The sequence below is a fragment of the Mixophyes fleayi genome, chromosome 2 (genome assembly GCF_038048845.1).
Source record: "Mixophyes fleayi isolate aMixFle1 chromosome 2, aMixFle1.hap1, whole genome shotgun sequence".
NCBI lineage: Eukaryota > Metazoa > Chordata > Amphibia > Anura > Limnodynastidae > Mixophyes > Mixophyes fleayi.
In genome coordinates, this window is record NC_134403.1 from 235,186,480 (window position 1) to 235,202,355 (window position 15,876).

A 15,876-nucleotide genomic window follows, 5' to 3' on the forward strand; every position below is an offset into this window, starting at 1 on the left:
TGACCAAAAGCTGAGTAGCAGCACAGAGTACCAGGCAGCTGCTGCAAAGATAAATACAATATTGGAATTCATAAAAAGGTGGATAGATGCATGAGATGCAAACTTAGTATTACCATTTTATGAGTCACTAGTCACTAGTTAGACCACATTTTAAATATGTGGTACAGTTTGGGGCTGATCTTGACATTTGTTGGGCTGCTAATATTCCAACATCAATGTTAGTAATATTTTTGTGCACTACCTACACATATTATGCATTGCTATTTTGAAGACTTTGTACTTTCTAAAAATACGATTGGTTTCTTTATAACCCAAGATAAAATGCACAGCAGTTTCACTAAAATAGTCAGAAATCTAATTTTCATACACCTACCAAATTAAAGTTTGAAAACTATTTACATAACAGGGATTGCCATTCCTTGCTGAATAGCTAAATGTCTTCCGAAAAAAAGTGGTACAACATTTTTACTTTTTTTTTTCTTTGCAAGTACAGTAGATGGTATACACACAAATTGCAGGTGTTTATAATGTAAAGCCTGAAATCAAGATAAATCAGATCCGTTTCCACCTTTGTAAACATCAGACTTCAAGGGAAAAACAAATAGGCCATTTTTACTAAAAAAGAAGTGAAAATGAAAAAACCTTTGTTAAAAGTTCATACCCTTTTATAAATGGGCTGTAGTTGTGTTCATAGTTAACCAAGCACTTTCTATATCACCTTCAAAGGGTAATAATTATACACATGCCAGCATTAAAGTGATTGTAATTAAATAAAGATCACCTGTTCCTGTAGGATTTCCTTTTTCCAGTTTTCTTGGTTGCATAGTCTTGGGATATGAGCTTTCAAAACATCTATGGGTTCTCTTTGTTGAAAGGAACCAATCAGGAGAGCGGTATAAAAGAATTTCAAAGGCATTACATGTACCATGGAACACTGTAAATGCTGTCATCAATAAAAGGAGAAAATTTAGCACTACAGGGACATTGTCAAAATCAGGACGCCCCTCCAAATAATCACAGGACAGGGAGAAAATTACTCAGGCAATACTTTTACATATTCCATTACAAAACATTTTCAGAATGAGTGAGGTCTGTTTACTCAATAGTAAAAAGATCTTTAAAATTAAATAGGTCAAACAAAGCTCAGAAAACTGGTACATGGGTAAACTAAATTAAGTAATTACAACCGCAGCTTCCTTTTGGATTGTTTCAGGTATGAGATATGCATTTGCATGATTGATCAACTATGTTAAATGCTTGATAAACCATTCTACATGCAATGTGTAGAGTTTCACTACTAACATGCAATATTTCTTTTCTATGTTGCACTGTACAGAATTTTTATACATTGCTATAATCTTATTCATAGCTGCCTTTACTTCCTTTCTCTATCACTTCTCTTTGTCACCTTTTTAGAAACGCGAGGAGCTTTCACTCCTTCAAGAGGCATTGCTAAGTCGTATAGTCGTTCCCCCAGAGGAGGGTAGTAGGGAAGAGCGGGCACAGCAAGATGTAGCAGAGGAATTGGAAGCTTTGGCAGCCAATATTGATTATATTAATGACAGCATTCGGGAATGTCAGGCTACAATTGTACAAATGGAAGAGACCAAGGTACCTCAGATCATGAAAATAGGTCTGCTTTTTTGACATTCTCCTCCTGCTCCGTTCTAGTGTCAATGTGATTGTCAAGTTACAACAATTTTCTTCCTGATGTTTGAGACATACTTCTGCTCTATTGTGCTGAAAGTACTCCATAGCAGTGTGCATTTGAGGTTACATTGAAACATAACATCATGGTTAAATATACTAGCCCTAAGTCTCGCATGATGAATTTATATTATAAACATATAGTTTCAAATTTTATATTATGTATACATATGCAATGTGTGCAGTATAGCCTGTGAGTCAACCTTAACCTCATATAATCTGGAGCTATGCTAAAACTTTCCTGATTCACTAGTGTTCCAAAATCTGCCATATAAATGCAGTTATTACCAGAAACATACCATAAGATGGTAATATGCTGCACAAACATAATTGTGGTTTGAAGTGCATAGTTGCCAAAAGTCCCTAATTTCTAGGGACAGTTTGAGATTTGCCCCTGAAAATATTTGTACCTTGAAATGTACCCATTTTTACTGCTCAATAAAATTCCTCTGTTTCTGTCTTTAAGATGCAATTCTTACCATCTATCATTATTTTTAGGCTTTATAAGTTAATATTTTTAAAGAGGAGTATTTAAAGCAAAAAAGTGTGTTATGATCAAATTAAGAAAACATATATTATAATCAAATGAAGAAAACATGACATAATGGGAATTGTAGTGGTCCAGGATCCGCCAAGACTGAATTGATGGTCATGTGGTTTGATGCACTGGCATAGAAACAAAGTCTCCCTGGAAACTTTTAAAATGTTGGCAACTATGTAACTTTGTTTTTGAGCACCCAAGGTGGATAAATGTGCAGCATAGATTAAAACTCATACTAATGTTATTTTATACATTTTGTGTCATATTTGGATAATTGAGATATTTAGAAAATAATGAATATAATATATATATATATTATTATATACAGCGATAAAGTTTGTCTAAAACAGGTCCTGTAAGATAGTCCTGTGCTTGGCAAGTTAATTGTGCATATGGCTAAATATGCCTTGCAGTTAAAAATAAATGTAGTTCCACGTAATATGTAAAAGGGCCTATCTGGTCTTGACCAGTCCACTTGGCACTTGCACTGACCTTTCAGCAACTCTCATGTACACAACATTCTAGGAAGGAGACAGCAGCAATTATTCAGTGAAGGGGTAGCAGAGTCGAGGGGAAGAGGGAAGCTCTGAAGTGATAGGCTGCAGCTCCTGTCTGCAGTGACTTTGTTGGATCTGTTGTGTATGTTCTATTTTAACTATAGTACAACTGCCCACCAAAGGGGTCACTGTGCTACTTGGACTATTTTTCCCTGACTCACTTTCGCTGGGAGTTGTTTCACCTGCTTCTGACCTATTTAAACCTTCCTGCTCCCAACAGCCATTGCCAGATTATCAGGTCACTCTAGTTGAGTAGTACCTATTCTTGTTCCTGTCAGCATTTCCAAGTGCTCTGTTCCTGCCAGCGTTACCAAGTGCTCTGTTCCTGTCAGCATTTCCAAGTGCTCTGTTCCTGTCAGCATTTCCAAGTGCTCTTATCCTATTCTTCAAGTTACTTACTCTTGTCAGGATTGGGCTCTCCTCGTGTGACTTACCCATGGTTGCTGTGCATCATTGCTTTAAGATCTGCTGTGTTTAATCTATGGTGCCTTCGTTGGAACTTTTGCTTTATCAAGTCTCCACTGCTGCATTCAGTGCCTATTCTATGGCTTCATTCATTGGACTTTTCCGCTTCACTATTGTAATTCCAAACTACACTAGGAACCTCCTACACCTACTGCACTGAACTACCAGCTAAACGGATCAGCTAAGTCTTCATTGTTGCTGTTTCTATTGAACTGTTGTTGTATCACTAAATCAACTACTGTTACCTGAGTTACTCTTTAAATGGATCAACTAAGTCCTCTTTACTGCTGTTTTCACTGAACTGTAGCTGTATCAGCACTCAATTGCTGCCACCTGTGTTACCACTTAAAGGGATCAACCAAGCCTTTCATTATTGCTGTTTCTACTGAACTGTTGTTGCAATCCAACTGTGGTTGATTGAGTTATTATCTAAACGGATCAGCTCGTTCTTCATCACATTTGATTCTATTGAACTGTTGCTGTACCAGTATCTCCTCTGTGGTTGCCCTGAGTTACCATCTAAACGGATCAGCTTGTTCTTCATTACATTTGCTTCTATTGAACTGCCGCTGTATCAGTAATGTTGCTCTGAATTACCATATGAACAGACCTCCTGGTTCTTCATCGATACTGTTTCCATTGGACTGCTCTTCTCAACTAATCAACTACTTCCTCATTGTTATGAACTGTAGTTTACCATTTTCTTACCACTTGTGCATCTTGAACCAGTGTTACCTTTGTTTCTTAAATAAACCACTTCATTCAATTATCTTCTCTCCGTGGTCTTACCTTGGAAATCATGACAGGAGTAAGGTAACTGCCCTCCACTCTGGTTGTCGACAGTTCAATTTTTTTGTGGGTCTGGGTATGGAGCTACAAGTATTCGCTGCAGGGAAGACTCCCACACAAATGCCTTACTCACCAGGGGTGAAGTCCTAACCCAGAGCGAAACATTACGGGAGATCCCCATCATAGGGACACCATATCTTCTTGATAGTTTTCTGGATCCTGGATCCTAACAAAAATGTGAGACAATTATTCCTCACATATTTACCACACACTGCTAGCTACAATTCAACAACAACAGCAATGCCCTGGTCCTACCAATGTTCTATGTGCACAAAACTAATTCCTTGCACTAGGTGTAGTGTACTACCCTACCTATGACACCCACAACATATCTAGCCATACAATGAGAAGAGAGAATACATCACAGATCAAAAACTAATGAGTGCGAGTGCTGTATGGACAAGGGCACAGGAAAGCTAAAAGGGAAATCAGAAAAGACCTAAACAACTACTGTATACACCAAAAATAGGTTGGAAAATCTATCCATTTTGTGGCCCCCAGTGAGAGGGATTGAGTGTACTTAAACCAAGTCTCCAAGGTGGTCTATTGGATAAGGACACCCGCAAAATGGTGGAAAAATGGGAGCAAACTCCTAATGTGCACAGGCCTACCTGAACTGGATCTCATAGGCCCAGTGCCCAAATAAATGTGCCACAGGCCTAGAGCCTGATAAAACTAGCACCACAGGCTTGGGGCCCAATTAAACTCCTGCCCATGGGCCTGATGCCCGACTTCTTGGAGTATGCAGACACAAGAGCTGAATTTCTAGCGCCCGTTGGCAGGGGGGAACCATGGCAGCTCTTTTGTCTTGCCCCTGCAACTTTTTCGATGGATCGTCCTCAGCTGTCTTCTCATTTGAGCCCAGCATCTTCAATCCTCTTTTCTTGATCCCAACGTCTTCCTCTCTGTCTCTCCCATCTTCTCTTCTTGATCACAGAGCTGTGAGTTGTGAATTGTGAGTACATTTCAGGCTCGCCACAGTGTGCAAATTTAAAATGTACTAGTTGGCTCGCCGTGGTGGCCTCTGATTAGACCAAAGAGATGTGTCTTCACAAATATGTTCTCTGTCTATCTACTGCTCAATGAAGGGGAACAAAAGAGAATGACTCCTTTACAGCCCAGCTACAGTTGTCAGTAGTTGGTTTTGGCAAAACTGCCCTCGTGTGTTTTGGTTTTGGTTTTGGATTTGGATCTGTATTTTTTTAGAAAAATTGCTAAACTATGCTAAAATCACATAATTGTGTTCTTTTTTGATTCTACATTATTATTAACCTCAATAACACTAATTTCAAGTCATTTGCAGTCAATTTTGACCACCTCACATTATTATTTTCATACATTTTCTGACAAATACTGCAGCGACCTGGCTGAATGCTAAGCGACAAAGCAATGACTCAAACACACGGCAGTTCCTACCACATCTAGGACACATTGGCACACAGCAGTGGCAGAAAATAAAAGTTGTGCAAGATGGAATTGTCCTTGGGCCCTTCCACCCACCCTTATGTTGGATCTTAAAAAGGACATGCACACTTTAACAAACCAAGCACTTCAGCCACAAAAGTGCCATTCCTTGTGGCTGAAGTGCTTGCTTTTTTGGGTCCCCACAAAACAGGGTATGTCACACGCCGGGTGATCGGGCCATACACCCGATCCCCGGTGAACTTACCTGCTCCGGCCGTTAGATCGCTCCGGGTTGGGTGCCGCCATCTTCGCTCCGGGTCTGCGCGCAGACCCGTCCTGTCAATTTCCTCGGTCCCTCTCACATTGGATCGAGTTTTGGCTCTAAAAGTTTAAAAGGCAATTCCTCAGTACCCTCTGTGCCTGTTCTTTATGTTCCATAGCATTCTGACGTGGCTCCTTTTCCTTCTGCTCGTCTGCAGAGCTGACACTCCATTACAGCGCTTCTCCTCTGCTCCTGTGGAAATCTGCTGACTGCTGGACAAACACCTCCTGAGTGTTCTGCCGCCATTCCAGTGGTAACCACTCGTCTGCAGAGCTGACACTTTCTACACCACTTCCCCTCTGTCCCTGTGGAGCTTCGCTGACTGTTGAACTAACACCTCCCGAGTGTTGTTCTGCCATTCCAGTGGTAACCACTCATCTACAGAGCTGACGCTTTACTGCAGCACTTCTCCTCTGTCCCTGTGGAGCTCCGCTGACTGCTAAATAAGCACCTCCTGAGTCTCCTGCCACCATCCCAGTGGTAACCTATTGTCCGCAGAGCTTACACTCTACTATTGCCGACCCCTCTGGCTTGTTCTTCCAAGAAGTTCCGCCTAGTTACTCCTAGCAAGGGCCAGCGAAGCCCAAATTGCCTTGCGGCTGGTCCCTGGTGAATACCATCTCCCTGTTAGACTCTGCACCTTGCTGGGGCGTTGTTTCTAGTTTACGGCAAGATCCTGTTCATCTACCGTTCTGGCATCAGAATTGTGACAGTAACAATGGCCTTAAGCCACCTAAGGTAACAGTGTTGTTAATTAACTCTACTGTGGCAAGATGTTGTTGTCATCATCCTCAGCCTCATTCTTACCCTCATCAGTTTGTACATCATCCTCACACATTATTAATTAATCACTGCTGGATTCCACCGTTACAGAAGTCTCAGTATTTTGATGTAATTGGCGGGAAAGGCCTTCCTCATGGAACTTGAAGTTCATTTTTATGAACATCATCTTTTTTTTCAAATTTTGAGGAAGTAGGCTCCTAGGCCGATCACTGACAAGGTTCCCGGCTGTTCTAAAAACTCTGTACGAGTACACACTGGAGGGTGGGCAGCTTAGGCAGTGCAAAGCAAGTTGGTACATGGGTCTCCAAATTCCCTTTTTTTACTCCCAGTATGTAAAGGGACTGTAATGTGTCTATTTCTATGCTGTTGTGAAAATAATCCTCCACCATCATTTGGATGTTCATAGTAGGATCAGGTGGCGTTACGGCAGAAGTTTCACGTTTTAGACCAGACCAGGGGGTAAATGTATCAATGTCCGGATTCTTCAACTCCGGCGAGATTGGCGTCTTCAGCGCTTAAATTTAAAGAGACGCTGCCTTGTAAAGGGAAGTTTCCCTTTACAAGGCAGCGCTGCTTTAAATTTAAGCGCTGAAGACATGCTGCTGCTGTTCCTGCTGGTGAAGGCAAATCACCAACCCAGTGGGCTTTCACAGTCATATAATTTTTTAGTTTGCCCAGTTCCGCTTGTACACATATCTGTGGTTAAGTGTACAGTGGGTAGAAATGCATTTTGTAGCCCAATAATTACATTTTTATGAACCTTCTGGTAGAGGTGAGAAATAGCTTTTCTAGTAAAATGGTGTCTTGATGGAATTTGGTAATAGGGACACAAGACCTCAAGTAACTGTCTAAAACCAGCTGCATTAATAGTGGATATTGGACGCAGATCTAAAACTAGCATAGTCGCCATGGCGTCTGTGATCTGCTTTGTGACTGGGTGACAGCTTTCATACTTGCCTCCTCTTGCAAAGGATTGTTTAACAGTCGATTGTTGTAAACTACTAGTAGTCTTCTTATTGGTCTGCTTCTGGGATGAAGATTCACCCCCAGCAGCAGCACCAGCAGCAGCAGTGGAACTAAAGCTCAAGAATTCTTCTGAGGAATCCAGGATAGTGGAGGAGTCATCTAGCCGTAGCAACTTGAATGCAGGACTAACTCCGATCACTACTGAGGATATTGACGAGGACGGTGTTGTGGGTGTAGATTGCAGGCGTCAGGCTGTAGGTGAGAGAAGGGACCTAACTGATGATGAACTGCTTGTTGTTATTTTTTTAGCATAACTTTCTGATTTTCCCAGCACCTTGCCATGAACTCACGTTAAATGGCGTAACATGGATGAGGTTCCTAGATGGTTAAGGTCCCTACCTCGACTGACTGTAGCTTTACATACGCTACAAATGGCTAGACAACTGTTGTCAGGATTTGGGTAAAAATAATTCCACACATAAGAGGTGGATTTTTTGGTCTTATATCCAGGCATGACAATGGCCTTCTTCTTATCATGTGCAAGAACTGCTTCCACCGGTGCAGTACTTACACGAACAACATCATCCTCATCAACATTCTTATTAGCGCCCTCGTCAGCTACACAAATATCCCCCTCATCCTGTTGCAATTCCAAAGTGGCATCCTCAATTGATGTATCACCAGCTACACTTGGGCTGTTCAGGCACACATCACCATAACACTAGTGGATGGACTCTTCTCAGGTATTGGTGTCATTTCTGAATCTGAACATACATTTTCCTCTAATGACTTACTGTTTTCTTCAAACTCTGCTTTTACACGTAAAAATATTTGGGCACCACTTTTGGAGTCCGAATGGCAAGGTCTTGCTTGGTCATGACTGACCTTACAAGAACATACCTCAGTAACAGTTGCAGAATTCGCACTCAGAGAAAGGTGAAATCCTTTTTGCCACTGCGTGTGTAGAATGGCATGTTGGCAATTTTATTTTTTTCTGCAGATAACTTTGCCTGGATTACAGCTCTTTTTTTCTTGACCAAGGTAAAAGGTGTATTTTTACATTTTTGTTTCCCTGACTTAAAAACACTTTGTACTTTTACATTGGCTTTACCAGATGACGTACAGGGATTACTATCATCATGACTGGTGGCAGCAGCTGCTTGCTGCTCCTGCTCTTCTGTGTACTGCTGTGAATCCCTTTTGATATCACCGTACACTTTGACTGCAAGTTCAGAAGAAAAGCCTGCCAGGCCTAGTATTTTTGTATTTCAGCAATGGAGCTCTTCTCTTTGTGTGTAACCTATATAACACCGTACACTTTGACTGCAAGTTCAGAAGAAAAGCCTGCCAGTCCTAGTATTTGTATTTCAGCTAGGACTCCGGTCTAGACCTCTAGCTGGTGCAAGAAATATGGCAAAAAACAGTGTAATTCTGTGTGCGCCCGAGTCTAACTTGGACATGGCTGCACAGGAAGGCCCTTACTGTACATTGCCTATGTGCATCCGCTCATTCCCCACCCTGTTCGCACCCCGAAATCGTAGGCTGTAATAAGTGTTGTTTGCCCTCTAAGATGACTTGGATGTGGCTGTGTTTTGTTACATATCATCTGGTTCTCAGCATGCACAGACTGATATTGCAGACAGTGCACACAAATTCGGCAGATACATTCCTTACTCACTAAGACTCTACAAGTTTTAGCGAATCTACCCTTTAGAGATTCATGGAAGGAGCTTACACTTTCAGGCTTAGCAGGCCTTATCAACATTTGACATTGGTGTTTTTATCCCTCTCCCAGATCTAGAAGTACCCAGGCCAAGCCAAAGCTGAGGTAGGGGACAGAGCATGCAGCTGTCTTGAGTGAAACTGTTTGTCTATTTATAAAGACATTTCACTCTGTGTCAAATCCACCACCTAATCCAAAGTGACCCATTGCTGCCATCTTTTAAATGCAGATTCGGTGGAAGTGCCTGAGCACTCCAGACAGGTTTCAAAGAAGCTATGAGCCTCTGTTATTATTAACTGTTAATAACTCTATCATCTGTGTTGCACTAAACTCAGATGGGTGCTGAACTTTGGTATAGGACAGTAAACATAGCGCTCTCAGCCAATAACAGTGTTAACAGTTTCAGCTTGACTACCATATAGGAGAGAGAGTTTAGTACAGGAACAAGAGAGGAGAACAGAATGGGGTCTGTACTGAACAATTTACAGTAAAAATGATCTTTATTGTTGTTATTGGATCCAATGATACAATGCCTTTGATCTTATTAATAACTAATCTCGTTAATTATTGAAATATAATGCAATTTGCGTCTTTTTTGCTATTTTAGTCACGTTGAATAATACGCACCCATGACATCTCAGATGTACTTTAGAGGAATTATTTCACACAATCTTTTGAGGTTCGCCCTGTACCATGTCAACCATAAACAAGGTATCCCAGTTGTTATGCTTGTACATCCCAACTGGAAATCCGTAAGATCGAGTTACGCGATCCCTGTGTTTGACAAGGCTATATATATATATATATCTCGCCTAAGTATTACACATCTATGACCTCCACGTCTGATAGCCCACCATTATGTGTTAATCGCTAAATAAATACCAATCTATCATTTACTTCACTATACTTCATTATCTATATAAACATTCATTCATCCTATTCATTCCAGTTATCTAAACATACAAAGCTGTCTGAAAGGTGCAAGTCTTTTACTTTACAAAGATAATTAAACATACAATACATAAATGCATACATACAATATAGATAATACATTATAGATTCAACAGACATGATGTTAAACTTCAGAAATAAATATATAATATCTTATTCTGTTGTGTGTGTTTATATATATATATATAATATATATATATATATATATATATATACATACATACACACAAAAAAAAATAGAAAAGCGCCAGACATAGTGTGATATCATCAAATAAAAGTCACAGCCATATAAGTATACAAGCTGGACTTATGCAAACACAAGCATATATAATATTAAAGAGTTATTCTCTCACAGTTTCAAACCCCCTTTTTTCTGGGTAAAAGTATCAAAATAGCATAATAGTAAATAACAAATAGTATTGCAGTGCGTTCGTCGCAATTATCACACAATCATATGGAAAAAATCCATTTTAATCAAAGCTGTATCCAAAAAAGACAATAAAAATCAAGGCTTATCTGTTTAAGTAACGCTCCAAACAGTCCTCATATCAGCCTCTCTGGCCACACAGACAGGAACCTCCTCGTCAGCAGAGCAGTCACCGATAACAGAGCTGCAAAACAATCCCTTGACGCGTTTCGTCTGTAGCAGACTTTCTCAAAAGGGTAGATGTTCCTAGTTTGGTAGTTCCTACTTTTATAGTCCCCGTCCTTCATTAGTTGTAAAGTGCTATCACCACATCTGAAAAACCAGGAAGGGGACGCGGGCTAATGCTCCGCTATTGTACTTCCGCCCATACGTCTCCATCACTTCCGCCCTATGTGGTGACGTCACTCCCATTGAGATTACGGGGCGAATGTTATCATACAGCTGGTAATATTTCATTAAAATCAATATTCCACATTAAGACCTAACATGAACGCACTAAAATCAATACAATAGAACAGAAATACAGAATATATATAACAACATATATATATATATATATATATGGGCATAGGGTATCAGCATACTTCCGCCCATACTTCAGAGTTCAATAAGGGGCACAATAATACACCCAGAATTAACTAAAAAATATCCAAATTATCACTCAATCGGCTAAAAAGCCTAGACTAAGAAAAAAATATATATATTAACTTCTCATGGGTAAAAACGGACTTGCCAAGACCCATAGATATCTCAAAAAAGAGGATCATATGCCCAATAGATAAACAAATACAGAGTCCCGTACATAGAATAATAATCTAGACAGAGTATACTAACTAACAATCCTACAACCTTAACTAGAATAAGAAGGACTAATCATACAGAATCATAGGGCAATACATCAATTATACTAAGTATAATCTAGACAAATACAAACTAACTAATCCTGGCAGTGAAGAGAGTATGACATATTTTCAATAGATCTAGCAGCACAAAACATAATCAGTTACGTAAATCCCATTAACCAGAGCTACACAGAACATTAGACTAGGTTCAGAAATTAGCTCAGTATAATAACAGTATAGTAATGTAGATGACATCATTTCAAACAGTAATAGTAAAATAAAGAAGAAAAAGACAAAAAAACAACTAATGAAGGACGGGGACTATAAAAGTAGGAACTACTGGATTTTTTCCATATGATTGTGTGATAATTGCCACGAACGCACTGCAATACTATTTGTTATTTACTATTATACTAATTTGATACTTTTACCCAGAAAAAATGGGTTTGAAACTGTGAGAGAATAACGCTTTAATATTATATATGCTTGTGTTTGCCAGCTTGTATACTTATATGGCTGTGACTTTTATTCGATGATATCACACTATGTCTGGCGCTTTTCTATTCTTTGTTTATCTAGGTTCTGCATCGGCAATCTGATGTTCTAGAGAAGCGGCCTACTGTATGTGATTTATGAATTGTTTATTACGGTGCCTTTCACGTGATTTTTTAGATCATACACTGAGCGCCTTCTTGTCTTACCACCTGATTGAGATATATATATATATATATATATATACACACATACACACTAGTGTATAAGCTGTAAGACAGAAATGTATATGAGTGAATGGTCAGTATTGCTCTTTTGTGCAGTGTGTTTAGATGTAACAAGAGAAAGCGAAAGAATGTGTTTTAAGCAAGCTCATGTCTGTGTGTGTGTAAAGAGTGTTATGAATCCCAGTGCATTCACGAAGAGCAACGGAAGTGTAAGGCAAAGTGTCTTTATTCAGGTAAATATATTAACAAAGATAACTCAAATCCACAGATAACAGGTTCCAAAAGAGACTGTATAGTAAAATAGCAGGAACAAGTATAATAAGTTTACCCCAGTCCAGAAGGCACAAGGCTGTCCAGGAAAGTAGACAGAGTCCAGGGATAAAGCAGTGATCAGACAAACAAATTCAAATAGCCAGGCAGAGATCAAGCAAATTAGCGAGGTCCAGAAGTCTATCCAAAAGGTTAGCGAAACAGGCAAAACAGTGTGGTCCAATGTACAGGCAAATGATTCGGGGTCTCAGGCAAGCAGGCAAGGTCCAAGGTACAGGCAGGGGTCATACACAGAAGTTTAGTCCAGCCAAGTATATACCAAATAGCACAGGAGCAGGTAAGCAGCAGCCAGGAACAAACGGGATGAACTGCTCAGAGCACAGCTAGAGGCAGGTACTTAAAGCAGTGCAACAGGTGCAGTTCTAATTAGCATCAAACAAGGAGATTAACTCCTTCAGGCATGTTGCAGAGTTCAGGAGCAGGACAGCAGCAGCACCTCTGATGGATTATAGGTACTGCTGCCAGATACAAAACAAAGGCAGTCATAACAAAGAGTATGTGTTTAAGTGGTAGATAAAGAAAGATTAAATGAAAGAGAGAGAAAGATATGAGATAAATGAGAGTGATATAGGAAGGTTGCATAGTGTATGTGTGTGTAACATGTGGTCAGAAAGGATAATGCAGGCCAAGCATAGAGATGGAGAAAGAGATGGGTGGGAAGGAAGCTAGAATCAATTGTAGTGTAAATAGTAAACATTCTTGAGATGGGGAAGAAGGTAGCCTTTGTAAAGCATGTGTGAAAAGGTTACTTAAAGATTCAGAAAGTTAATAGAAATAGATATAAACTTAAAGATTCAGAGGAAAGCTAATAGAAGCAAGGAAGGTTAATAGAAATAGATAGAGTGTAATAATAGGATATAGAGACAGATATAAGAAGATAAAAGTTACAGACAGATAAGGTATAAGCTTACTGTGGAGTGTGTATGTCCTGTAGGCTCCAGGTGGAAGAGATGTCCCAATTTCCAGGTGTGTATGTGGTGTGGTTATAAGAGACTGATTTGTCTGCCTAAGTGGCTTATAAACCTCTACCCAGAATGCATTGCTTCAGGTGGGGGTTGTTGACCTTTACCACACCCACACCACACTGGACACTGCCTGCAATGATGACTGTCACACGCCAGCCCCGCGGACAGGCACCGGCGTTGTTACCTCTCTCCTATAAGTGGTGATCACAGTATCCTGAATTACAGCCTGGATTAACAGCCTCTATCTGGTCTCTTGTTCTGCGCATGTGTTACCCACCACGCTCTCTTACGACCTCTTACCTGTTCCCATTGGTCCTGGCACTTTGGAGCGCTATTTAAAGCTCCCATTTCATTCTGTCCAATGCCTGTTCTTTGAGTTACTCACTCTCAGTAAGGATTTGGCTTCCTGCTGTTGCTCTGCATTACCATCCTTTGATCAGCTGTAGCTTCTCTCCTTTGTCTCCATTAGGACTACCGCTGCACCTGTAATCCCCGGCTGTGTCCTGTGTTTCCATCTTCGGTTCAGCTAAATTCTACTCCACTACTATGATATTGGAACTGCCGCTGTACCAGTAATTCACCTGCTGCTGCTCTGATTTACCATCTATGGATCAGCTAAGTTCTACTCTGCTACTGCCTCTATTTGAACTGCCGCTGTACCAGTAATTCACCTGCTGTTGCTCTGAGTTACCATCTATGGATCAGCCCAGTTCTCCTCCGCTACTGCTGCTATTAGAACTGCCGCTGTACCAGTAATTCACCTGCTTTTGCTCTGAGTTACCATCTACGGATCAGCCAAGTTCTGCTCTGCTACTGCCTCTACTTGAATTACTGCTGTACTAGTAATTCACCTGCTGCCGCTCTGAGTTACCATCTATGGATCAGCTATAGTTCCACTCCGTTATTAATTCTATTTGTACTGCCGCTGTACCAGTAACTCACCTGCTATGCTCAGAGTTACCATATACAGATCAGCCCAGTTCTATTCCGTTATTGACTCTGTTTGTACTACCACTCAGTGTCCTGAGTTTCCATCCATGAATCTGTCAGTTCTTCTCTATGTAGCTCCACTACTCATCTCAGCTCAGCATTACGATTAGACTGGCTTCCCTGCCTATATCTTCAGTATGACTCTGAACTACTTTTACTCTACCTCTGTATCAGGCTCTGCCTATTACTCTGCCACTACTCCTTCTGGAAACCGTGACCTGCGGAATAGGTGCAGCAAATTCCATACCCTCTTGAGGGGGGCACTGGTGAACACCACTTACCGTTTCACTCCGCGCCCCTGAATGAGCCTCACTAGCTGGCAGCTACATGGGATCCACTAAATATTTATCCATTTTCGTGACAGTAAGAACAGGCCAAATGTCTGATCCCCCTGGAACCTTCTGCGAAAGACATGTTACAACACCTCATTGCACGAGTCGAACAGCAGGACAATACTCAACGCCAGCTTCTGCAGTGTCTCCAGACTCTGGCTGGTCGTCTTGATACGCTTCAAGCAGCTCAGCCTGTTGTTCCAGTTCCTCCACCCGAGCAACCTCTTTGTCACCAGATCTCTCCTGCATCTTCTTCCACGCTCAGACTTCCCAATCCAGCTAAATTTGACGGGGACCCAAAATGTTGTCTTGGTTTTTTTAATCAGTGTTCAATCCAATTTGGACTACAACCCCACAACTTTCCTACAGACAAAACTAAAATAGCATATCTAGTATCTCTATTAACCGGCCAAGCCCTGGCTTGGGCCTCCACACTCTGGGAGAAGGATGACCCTCTTCTCAGCAACTACGCATCCTTCCTTGTTACCTTCCGCCGGATTTTCGATGAACCTGGCCGAATCTCCTCTGCTTCTGCTGGCATCCTCCGACTGCGCCAAGGGAACCACTCTGTGGCACAATATGTTATTGAGTTCCATACATTATCTTCCGAACTTTCTTGGAGCAATGACGCCTTAGTGGCCGCCTTCTGGCAAGGTTTGTCGGATCGCATCGAGGATGTGTTGGCATCTCATGAGCTTCCTACCAACTTGGATGCCATTATTTCCCTCTGTAACAGGGTAGATCTGCGGTTTCGGGAGAGGTCGGAAGAGAAGGATGTGTCCCGGCGCTTTACCTCTAGACCAACTCCACGACCGCTCCTGCACCCCGCTGTTACTGATGAACCCATGCAAATCGGATGCCATTATTTCCCTCTGTAACAGGGTAGATCTGCGGTTTCGGGAGAGGTCGGAAGAGAAGGATGTGTCCCGGCGCTTTACCTCTAGACCAACTCCACGACCGCTCCTGCACCCCGCTGTTACTGATGAACCCATGCAAATCGGGA

At 41.2% G+C, this 15,876-nt stretch overlaps 1 protein-coding gene across 15 annotated transcripts in view; it reads left to right on the forward strand.

Annotated features, from left to right (window-relative positions):
• The window catches only part of KIF21B (kinesin family member 21B), a 463,280-nt gene that overhangs the window by 260,005 nt on the left and 187,399 nt on the right, over positions 1–15,876 (forward strand). For all 15 annotated transcript variants that reach the window (XR_012688103.1, XR_012688104.1, XM_075195637.1 and 12 more), the window contains one exon: positions 1,417–1,611. Coding sequence is in view for 13 of the 15 variants with exons in the window: in XM_075195637.1 (XP_075051738.1) it covers positions 1,417–1,611 (195 nt within the window). In the remaining 2 variants the exon portion in view is untranslated. The remainder of the gene's footprint in view (positions 1–1,416; positions 1,612–15,876) is intronic.